Raw genomic sequence first — 11,475 nt, 5'->3', positions numbered from 1 at the left:
TTTTTAACTGTTTTGGTGTGTTTTCCTGTCAAACACGCTCACGGAAGATGGCAAAATGAGCAGGACGGGTGTTCCTGTGCAAACTGCCCGAACGTTGTTCCTATTCAGAGCCCGACTGACTTGTTATCCTTACGAAGCCTTACAGGCGTTTTGGTCGTACTTTGTGGATTTTGTGGTACGTCGTTCAGAAATAAAATTGGTCAGCCCAAGAAATTACTCTTTTTTTTCGGTCGTTGCTGTTGTTTAAATCCACTAGAAAAGCACGGATGCGACCATTTCATTTCAGGTGGGCTGGTGTAATTCTTGCATTAGTTAACTAGTGAGCTCTACAGAGCGAGGAGGGGGCTGTAGTTTCACGCTGCGATGGGGTGTAGGTGTATAAAACCCACTCCTGCTTGTGGCAAAAGTCTTCTAAAACATTGTTACTCCTGCCCAGTATGTTTTAAGGCAGAACAATGAAGGAATACTGCTTTCACACCATCTCCTTCTCATTGAGCTCTGGCTTTATTCACAAGATTTTCATTACACCCCTTTCACCAGCTGAATATTTTTTGTTGTGTTGACATACAAATTAGGCCAAACCTACATTTTTCTGCAACACGAGAGCTCTGTTTCTGTTGGAGCGAGCACCAACGATGTGCCATGTTTACAGTTGGCCGTGCACGCGTAGCAATACCCTCAATCTGTTGATGAGAGCTCACGTGTATGAAAACGACTGACAAACCGGAGGAGGAAAGAGCGACAGCTCTGTACCTGCAGACGGGAGCCCTGTGAGATGCTGTCATCTGTCACCTCACGGGTACCCGACACAGCGGGAGGTACACCTGCGTCCATGCGTCTGGTTGCCACAGTGGATTCCCAGTCTGACTGACGCGTAGCTGTAGCGTCTCAATCTCAACAAGTTTCCTCTGAAGAAGTTAGGCTTAAGGTGACTTTTCTTCGAAGGCGACATTCCTCCAAAAACAGTGACCTCCTGTGTCAAAGTTTTACAAAACTTCCTTACAATAATTCACGTTTACTCATAATTACCGCTGCTGATAAAGGGTTATTATAAAGGTGAGTAAAGCTGAAACTGTGCTGCGTAAATGAGACTGAACTGCGTTGAGTAATAAACAGCGGTGCAGCCAAAACCACCCCCCAGCATGCAGAAAGGGGCTGTATAGAGCATCCAGGGGCATTCGTTGTGGCTCCCTCATCTCGGGTAGGATCACGCATACCTTGGCCACCCTTGACAAATATTTTCAACTTACTTTTAATAAATTCCAGTGACAGAGTTTCGATAGCTTGACAGGCTGTTTTAATGTTTAATGACTTGGCATTATTTTTTCCAGAACAGCCCTCCCTGAAAAACAAAGTCATTTTCTTTTCCGCTGTCAGTGGCAGCGTTTGCCGTGCTCTTAGATGAGCCTTATTCATAGTTAAGGACTTGTCAAGGTTTCTCTGACAGCTGAAACAAACCTAATATGATTCACAAGTCCCTTATTTATGTTATTTTCCTCCAAATTCTCCTGTTTATGTCCTCCTTAAAAGACAAAGCCACAAAGTGAAGACAATACCCCGAGGATTCACTAGTGTTAAGAATAAAATAATTGCCTCTTGTGTCTTATGTACAACACTCTTTTAAGTCACCCTCGAACGTCACTCGTTTCCTTCATCACCACATCATGCTGTTGACTCATACTCTGCTTCTGGTTCTCCAAAATCACCAGGCGTGTGGGGCATTTAATTCTTTTTTTCTGCAAAGCCACAGTCTAGGCTGTTTGTTGTTTACCATGAGTATTTTCGCCTTTTATTTTGACCTTTAACTAATCCATGACGAATTCTACCTGACTGATTTGAGATCATTTTTCCAGCTAATGAAGACTACATTGAATTTCAGCCTATCAGAAGCGCCGACAGCTCTCCCAGGGTGCATTTTCACATGTTTAAGAAGAAAAAAGCACCTACTCCTGCATTCAAATTACTTACTAAAAAAGTACCAAACAGTACTACATGAATTCCTGCAGACCTTATTGGATCAGCCTTCCCACTTTTTGTTATCTACTGCTCAGTTTTGACTTCAGCCAGTTGTGAAACTACCGTACAGTAATTTTATCCAGACTCGTTTTTGTAGCTTGCTTAAAATAACGTCAGATAGGCCATTGCCCAAGTGCATTCAAAGTCTGGATTTCTCCACTGATTTTTTTCTTACCTGCCAAGCCAGTTATCCTGACGAAGGCAGTAGATTATTATTTCCATGTGATTTGTCAGCAAATTCACAGCGGCAGTCTCTTACCTCTCTACTGACTGCTAGGACCTTGCATTTACAAAAATTATTCCCGTTTTTGTTCATCACGACAGTGGTACCTCTCCTGCCTTGATGATAAGAAGAAAGGTTGAGAAGCGGATCAGGCCAATGCCCTCGGTAGTCTCAGGTAAATCTCACCAAGCTGCACGGACCTGGCGTCATCTAAAAAATATGTTTGAACCTGTTAGCATTCCAGCCTGTCCCCTTCTCTTTTTCCCTCCGCAGTCTCTCTCCAATGCTAATACTGCATAGCTCATTCAGCACATTTGAAAAACAACTTTTTTAACTTGGTTAGCTGGCCAACTTCGCGTGCTGCAAACCTCACTCGATTTGTGTTACAATGCAGATGCATTAGCATAACTAAGAACATGACCATAATGAAGATGACCACATTGTTAAATGTATGTTTCAGACTTAAATTAGCTCAGTTCTGTACCAACACAGGTAGATTGTTTATTGCAAACGGAGGGAGGAAGGCATTAGGGGGTTCGTGCCTTCTCTCCTTCTAACTCTTCAGAACAAAAGTTCACACACAAGTAACAAATAACTTGCGAAAGTCTAAGTTTTGCTTTGAACAAACAAGTTGATGTTTTCTCTTTAAATAAGCATTTTAAGAAGACTAGATACAAAAATAAGTACTAGACTAGACATGGTTGGCTCAGACACCACACAGTCCCCTTGCGAGGCATCTCTCCCTCCTGACACTAGCTCCTCCGCTTTGTGAGCTGGCACGTTCCCAGGGCATCCTGCATTCTCTGGAAACCTGCTCCTGCGCACGGGGCTTCTCGGGGCAGTCTGTGATACAGGAAGTTGTTGCAAGGAGTTACAGCAAAAAGTTTGTTTTTCCATTTCACAGAGTATCACGCTTTTGTAAGCCTAACACTTACGAAGAAGTACATCTTAAAAGCTTGCGTCTTTAAAGAAAGCACTGTCCACAGAACAGACAAAACGCAATTTTCCTAGTAATTTCTTTAAAATTTTCTAGTAATTTCTTTAAACATTAAGTCATTAAAAAAAGCATACACACAAAACACATCCGGTTTACCATAATTTTATTTTACTGTACAATATACTGCATTCTTTCCAGACCTCTGGAAAGTGATCCGTTTATTTATTCTTTTCCCTTCTAAACAGGCCTTCATATGGATATATTTATTTTCTCTACTTAGCAGCTGGTGTACATTACACTGCTAAGATATGGGGGTTTTTTTAAATAATTTCATCACTATCTGAACTCATTTTAGCATGACGTGTGAAGGGTTTTTTTAACTATTAATTTGTTCTTTGCCTACAAAAACAAAAAAGTTACCACAGCAGTTAGTAGTAATAGATTAGCCTTAATGTTCTATGAACACTATCATATGAAATAGCTAAAACATTCATAAGTATGTACCTACTTCTGCTGTGGTAAGTCATTTACAAAATGCATGCGGAGTGTTTAGCCATCAGAAAATACATGTATTTTGCATGTTTATTTTTACTAGCTTACTGGTACTGCTGAGTATCTCATTACAGATTCCAGAAAGCATTTAAGTATGAAGTATAATATCATCCTGAATTGTTACTATAGCAGCAACAACTGTGATCAAGAATAAGCAAACCTAACGGCTGCTACAATTACGTTTTTCCTTAAGCAGATGAGTTACTAGCTAAATCTTACCTTCTTCCAAAACTGCTTTGTTTCTTTGTCACATCCCTGAAAAAACGTGAAATAGTATTTTCACATCAACTTTTCCTGCAAGCTCCAATTGCATCTCCTCTGTATGCATTTCAGGTTCCAGTTCTCCACTCGTTGATGCAGATCAAAACATTTACCTGCAGAACCTAACTGCATAATGGAGACGTATTCGAGCCATTTTCATCTTATGCTATGCAAATCACACTATCGCTTTTCAGAGAACTGCTCCACGCACACGTTTGGTGAGAGGGGTTTGTTTTGGTTTTTTCTTTAACTTCCAACAGTGACCAGAGACTGGATTCCTCTTCACTTGCACACACGTTCCATTAGTAGCCTATGAATATTACAAAATTTTAAAACAGCAAGGAGTGGTAAGTACCAGATCCAAAAGCAGGAGATTAGAATGCAGATCTTGAAAAGATGGAGCGTCAATCATGTATAAAACAGGAATGCTGATATAGTAAGTACTTGAATAAACTGTATCTACGGTCAGACCAATACTAGTTGTTAACTTTTTGATTATATTTTAACCGCTATCGGTTCTCAAAGGTGGATGAATGTGTATTCATCGTGGACTTAAAACCTGTCTTGATGGAAAGTTGGCTCCAGCACATTCCACTGTAACAGGTATCCCACTACACTAAATTTTATGATCCTTGCTTTAGTCTGTCCTTGGAAATGGAAACTCCTGTTGAGTTCTTATGCTTAATACTCTGCATTTTTGCAACCAGCTAAATATTCCATACACACAGTTAGTACTTATGTACTATCCATCCTATGCATACTTAAGTGTTACAGAATTTTAACATGTAATGATCTAGATTTTTTGCTAGTGCAGGCTAGTTATATAAAATGGTTTTGGCCTTTCTAACACAAAGCTGTAATTGCTTGGGAATCCTTGCTTTCAACAGCTTATGTAAGACAATAATTCTAACACTTGAAATACAGCATAATATTACCAACGCAGAATGTTTTCATATCCGCAGTCATATGAAATCTAGGTTGTTTTTATTTACTTACTTTGACTAAGCCACTTGTCAATTGCATTCTCATATTTTTTTGGTTCCTTTAACCAGTCTTGATGCCATCTAAGGTTGGCAATAACATTTGAGTAATTCTGACCCAAACTTTGTTTCCAACTGGTAAACTGTCTTTTGTTATACTCCTGAACAGAAGAAGAAACCTTTGGATAGTTTACTATTGAGCGGAGTATTTTGTCCAAGGAATGCACAATTACTGGGAATTTTATGGCAATGTTTGTTAGCTCATCTGGATCAGCAGTGAGGTCTGCAACAAACAGAAAGTCAGTTAAGAACCAATTTGTATTTAAGTAAATTAGTGAGTCAGTTAGGACATAAAAGTTGTAACATACCAAACAGTTGTGGAAGTACTGAACGGCCATCTGAGTACGTGATATATTTCCATTGGCCAGTTCGAAGCATGTACGTGGACGAATTCACATTGCATCCATGGAACTCACTCAACACCCACGAGGGGCGAGGCCCTCTGGGTGACACTTTGTTTTCAGCCTTGCCACGTAGCAGCGGTATAAGAGAATACCCACTGAGGTTCCGCGGGACAGGAATTCCTGCTATATCTAAGCAAAGATATACAATGTCAAACTGCAGTTGCCATAATTAAAAAAAGGCTAATGTAATGCTACAAGCATCTGAACATAAATTCTATTTCAGTAATAAAACATGCATTTCTAATTATTCTCCGCGTGGAACACACGAACCCCAAAATACACAAGAAAAAAAAAAAGCCTGAAGGAAGTCTCCAAGGTGAGCTGCCCACTACCTTGCTCAAAAGCAGTATCAGCTACATTAAGTCAATCTTTAAAAGATGTTTATTAAAACCAATCACAATAGCCTCTGGTGACGGGTGGTGCTTTTTGATTTTTTTAAACGATTGTTTTATACCCTTCCCTTCTACTCTGACCATGTCAGGCAGGAGAAAGTGATTGTCATAGCATGAAAGGACCCTAAAACCTCCATATCCAACATGGTCTAACCATTCATTTCTTTGATAGAGATGGTGCTGAGCTCCCATCTAGCATTCTTCATCACTGAATAACAAAACGTTTTACAAAAGGTGACCCTTATGGTTGTCACCTGTAACTGGCAAGGAAATTGAGGAACAGGGCCACTTTTTTCTCTGGTAGGGCTGGAGACAAAGGTGGTATCAGAGGTGGTATCAATACACTGCACATACGGAAAACATTGGATGACTCCTAGATGATGTACTAGATGGCCCCTAGAAGATGTAACTTGAATAAGCTCCTCAGTATCCATGTACATCACAAACGTCTCTAGCTCCCAAAGATCAGGTCAGTATTAAGAGGCTGCAAAGATCTCTCAGAGACATTCTGAAAAACACAGTTGAGAATCCTAAGCATGCTACCTAAACTTGGTTGTGTCCTAAAACCCGGGTATGACAGTACTGCTATTTTTAATTACCCTACTGCACATAGCATATAGCCATTCAAAATTCAGCACTTGCCATTTCACAGAACACCGTGGTAGTATTTTATCTTCTGTTCTATGCCAAGTGGTGATCCTCAGTGTATCAAAATTGCCCATAGATGACTTTCCTTCATCAGCACCTATCTTCCTTTTTCTCTTCTGTTTCTAAAGCACATATACCTGTCATTAATTTGTAGTTCTTCCTCTCGTAAATAAAAAGGCCAGCATTTGACTAAGCACTAGGAAGACCTGTAACATGTAAACCTAGTAGTTTCTGGTGTTGGGGCTAAAAATTTGAAGAAATACACACTACATTTGAACAAATGAAAAAGGGATATATGCCCTCCTCTTCTGTCATCCTAAACCAGAAACACTATTAATTGCAGTAACTGCATTCTCCACATGCAAAGCATGCTCCAGGCTGGCACCTTCAGTAGCTCCTGCTTTTCCAAAAGAGATCTGAAGGTACTTCCATACAGGCCGACAAAGCCAGTGCTGTCTGGAGGAAAAGTTATGCTACAGTTCGTTAAAAAATGGAAGAGCTGTTCCACTCTTCGCTGAATTATCTGTATCACACAGATTCTGCTGGAATCAAAACATCTGGACCGTGCTCGCTATAAAGTGCACCTAATCTCAAATTCAGTAAAGGAGGAAGTGTTCAGCAAAGCATTTGGATGAGGTCTTAAAATAGATTATTGCCCTGAGACAACGCAAAGCAAAAGGATTACATCTATCATGAAAAAAGACTTGCAATCTGTTTCCTTGGCTAGTCAGCAGTAGCATGCAGTCTGAAGAGGTAACGGATGACAGAGATGATTCTTCATGTTTTCACATTAATCTTGATGTATATGCCTGCTTTGACATTCAGATTACAGCAAAGGGGAACTGCCAGAACCGAAGGAAAGGACTTATAAACACAAAGTTCTGGGAAGAAAAAAAAAAAAAAAAGAAGAGGAAAAGATCAAGAAGGAAGGATGTTAAACTACCTGACCAATTATGTTATTTGGGGAAAAGGCACAAAGAAGAAAAAAAGAGATTTTTAACTCTTTACATACGATACCACAACTTATATAAGAACATTTTTATATATAAAAGATTTGATATCAGAATTTGGAAGAGAAAGCTACTCAGATTATATTGTATTCTCAACTGGATAATTGGTTCAAAAGTTTTGAGAAGAGACAGGCAGATAAATAGCTTTTGTTCTGCTTTTAGAAAATCAACTTAAAACAATACAGAAAAGGATTTTTCACTGGCTTTTATTGCTAGAATTAGTGTCTTATCTACTGCCCCACGTTCTCTCAGGCAATTGCAGTGTACACATGACACTTCTTAAAGAGTAAGCTTTGCAGACTGCCTTGAAAAGAACATTTTTCTGATCGGTAGCTTAAAAGATCGCAGCTAAAGCTTCAAATGGCTACTTTGCCTAATGTTTAGTTCCAATGAGATTCATCTCTTCCATGATTTATCACAGGTTAACTGTTAAAAAATTCACTCTTAAAAGTAACTTCCATCTCTTTGAAAGTAGTTTGATGTCAGTCCTTTGTATTTGATTCTATGCTCCATAATGAATATTTCCATATCCAAGAAGGTAAGAAGGGATATGCATTATCATATCTCATTATGCTTGCCCAGATCAATTGCACATTTCCTATACAAAGCCTTAATTGCATTTCTTCCTTGTGACCCTTCATAAAGGACACTCCTTTGATAAACTAATGAACCTGCCGTCCTTTCAGGTTTAATCTCATCTCTGGATGCATTGACATTGTAATTTCTGTAGTAAACTGTTAGGTATGAAGGCTAGCAAGGATTATTCGTATCTAAAATGCACCTGATTGGATTTTATCACTTTAATAACAAATAATCCTATATGTAATCATTCACAGTAAGTGTTGCTGACAGTAACAGTAACAAGGAACTTCATCACCTCCTTTATTTTTTGCATCCATTTTTTGCGTTTTGTATTTAAGTTCGTATATATGCTCCACAGATAAATTGTTATCTCCTGTTGTGTTACCACATTGCCTCACAAAGTGGAGACATAATTCTGACTATCATACAAATGCATAATAATAATAGGAACCAGGGAAAAAAAATTTTCATTTGAAATTACTTAACTCACCAAGCATAGTGGGATATATATCCACAAGAGACACCGGATTTGGTATTTGCTGCTGTTCTTTCATGCCTGGCCCCATAACTAGAAGAGGAACATGGGAACTTCCTTCATACATGCTCATTTTATAGAACTGCCGGTGTTCCATAGCAAGTTCTCCATGATCTGCAGTGAATACAACGATTGTTTTTTTAAGAAGCCCAGTATCTCTCAGAGCTGAAATAATCTCTCCTGCAACAAGAAAAAGACACTGAAAAGGATATTTTCAAAATATTCCTTCCAACTTCCGTACCTGCAAAGCAGCATGCAAACCCTGAGGAATCCTAGTTGGAGGCCTGTAAACTCCTCTCTCTGCCCCAGAAGGCAGAATCCAAAGTGTTCAGCCCAGAATAATGCATAGTCGTCAACGAGTTGCAGGGGTCTGGCTCCTAATGAAGTGTGGAGGGCACTAAACAACAACCATAAAAATTTCAAAAGGCAAGGATGCACCACAGGACAAACTGCATTTTTGCTATTGTCGCTTTTGTTTAATTTCTAATAGTTCAACAGCAGTAAAATACTGTGAGGGCTTCTGCTGACCTACCTTTAGCGTGAAGGACTCTCAACAGCATCCACCTAACACATAATCAGTGGAACTTTCTCCTTCCTGTGCCTATATCCCCACAGGAGCCCCTTGCACACACATTTGTGCAACAAAGACAGGGCTAAGATCAATAAAGTCAGTAATTAAGCAAAGCACTTATACCTCTTTAATGTTAAAACATTCAGATGAGTCTTGCTTAAACAGAGTAGTTAAAATAAGTTACCAAATTAAAATCCAGTGCAGTTTCTTCGCAATACCTTTGTTCCCTAAAACTGTCAGGCTCTCGTTGATCTCTTTTCTCTCATAAAATATGGAAGAGTAATTCTGTGTCTTTTAAATTACTGTCACTCTAACATTGCTAAAAAAGATTAGCTTATTTATTAATGAATTTCCTATCAGAATGCAAGGAAATTCTTATCCTTTCATGGTCACTTTTCAAATTAAGAAATAAAATACTGTAAATTAAGACCAATTTGCATTATAATTTTTATATACTTACTTACTGCAAACTAGGAAGAATTCTGAATGCCTAATTAATTATCTTTTTTCTTCTTAACTTTCAATAATATGCTACTAAGGGAGACTTCAAAGTTAACTTTATTGTTTAGTCTATGCGTAACAGCTGTCATCCAGTCTGTGCATTTGAAATCAATCTCCAAGGAAACTGCTTATGCCCTAAAATTTATCTTTTCTTCCAGCTCTGCTTTGCTGGTCTATCCCCTTTACAATTGTTTCCACTATTTCAGTTAGTGCTTAATCAAAGAGTATTTAGTTCCTCTTGCACATGGGTCAAACAATGTTTTGCTGCAGTTACTGGGCTTTTGCAAGGTCTCTGAGTGGTGGTTGTGATTACTTTTCAGAGTGCTCTGAATTCACCATGGAATGCCCTTAAGAGCTATCCAGTTATGTATCATATAGACTAAGCCATGTGACTTACTCCTAGATCTGAATTGTGGGGTACTTTTTTCCAGAAGGCCAGCCCTTTCTTCATTTTCTTTCAAAAAAAACAGAACCAGAAAACCCACGGTATAATGAAACATTACCTACCCAGCATGGCATCTGTCTCCGCACACATAGCATAATAAAATGCTCTAATATTTCTCACTTCTTGCTTTGTAAACTCTCCTGTGCAATTCTTGGTGTAAGATGAGTAATAGTCTACTGGATGCATCTCTGAAAGAGAAGACCACCTGGGTATTTTAATAGCATCATAAGTTACCTAAAAATAAGAGGAAATTAACATTACTTTAGCAACTGAATTAAACAATATTTTTATAAATAGATCTAACTTAAAACTTTTAGCATAAACTCACAGTTCTCAGTTTGTGGTCCAGGAAACACCAGATGCTTATCTGTTATACGGTGCTGCTACCTCCTCCATACTTCCCCTCTGCTTCCACAGGTATCAAGTCATTTTAAAAGAGATATATAAAAATCAGCTAGAAACTAAGGCCAGGAGCCAGAACTATGTGCTTTACTAGCTGATGTCTTTTTTTAAGAGAGAGACCACATAACAATCTTCTAGAACTGTACTCTAGAGCAAGTACAGAAGTACCAGCATAGTGTCTCATTAACTATAGGATAACTATAAACCGTATGTATCAAAAAGATCAGGTGTTATATGTGCCTACTGAACAACAAGTAAATTCACTTAGTCTGGGAAGGTCTCCAGGACAGTGGATGACAAGTCTTGACATCTTGATAAAAAGAATTCACTACCTTAGTCCAATTTTCTAATACCTTTCTATTTGTTTCTACATATGTTATTCCATTTATTTATAAAGAAGCTATAAATTTGAAACTAAAAAGTAGGAGCCAATCAATTACAAATAATGCTGGATTTGTATATTCAAACCAGCATGCTCACAGATGTCTGCTGCAGTACCAGCTTTAAAGTCTCAAAGTTTGACATACACATTTAGCCTAAGCTGTCATACTTGTAAGCATTCCCTTACATAAGTGCTGCGTTTAACAGAGTTAATTATTTCTATATTGTAGACTCGAAGCACAAATTACCACCAAGCAGAGAAGATGTAATCTCAGTGTGGAAACGTTAAGTTTATTAAACAATAAAACCACATCTGTTGTTCTCATTCACCTCTGAAAATCTTCTCTAACAAACAGCGCTAAGGCCTACATTATGGCACAGTGACTCTGGTGCCTGTGCCTTCCCAGGGCTGCAGCCACAGCTCCACTCCTGGGCTGGCCCCAAACATGAGCAGCGCTGGTTCCTGGTAAAATAACTCGAGACACTTACTGTCCAAGGGGCTCCATGCAGCACAAAAGCAATCAGACCAAACTTGTCCCTAGAAGCATCACATCTCTTTTCCTTGGTGCAGCAAC

The 11,475-nt window shown here is 38.9% G+C and overlaps 1 protein-coding gene across 1 annotated transcript in view; it reads right to left on the bottom strand.

The window, feature by feature from the left end:
- Positions 1–793: 793 nt before the first annotated feature.
- The window catches only part of ARSK (arylsulfatase family, member K), a gene marked incomplete at its 5' end in the record, with an annotated part of 22,401 nt that continues 11,719 nt past the window's right edge, over positions 794–11,475 (bottom strand). Inside the window, 6 exons of the mRNA XM_009705112.1 lie at positions 794–973; positions 2,276–2,355; positions 4,986–5,252; positions 5,338–5,562; positions 8,556–8,780; positions 10,180–10,351. Coding sequence (XP_009703414.1) covers positions 794–973; positions 2,276–2,355; positions 4,986–5,252; positions 5,338–5,562; positions 8,556–8,780; positions 10,180–10,351 — 1,149 coding nt within the window. The remainder of the gene's footprint in view (positions 974–2,275; positions 2,356–4,985; positions 5,253–5,337; positions 5,563–8,555; positions 8,781–10,179; positions 10,352–11,475) is intronic.

This window comes from Cariama cristata, unplaced genomic scaffold (genome assembly GCF_000690535.1).
Source record: "Cariama cristata isolate BGI_N322 unplaced genomic scaffold, ASM69053v1 scaffold5068, whole genome shotgun sequence".
Taxonomy (NCBI): Eukaryota; Metazoa; Chordata; class Aves; order Cariamiformes; family Cariamidae; genus Cariama; species Cariama cristata.
The sequence above is the reverse complement of the archived record's forward strand: the minus strand, read 5'-3'. Positions and strand labels throughout refer to the sequence as shown.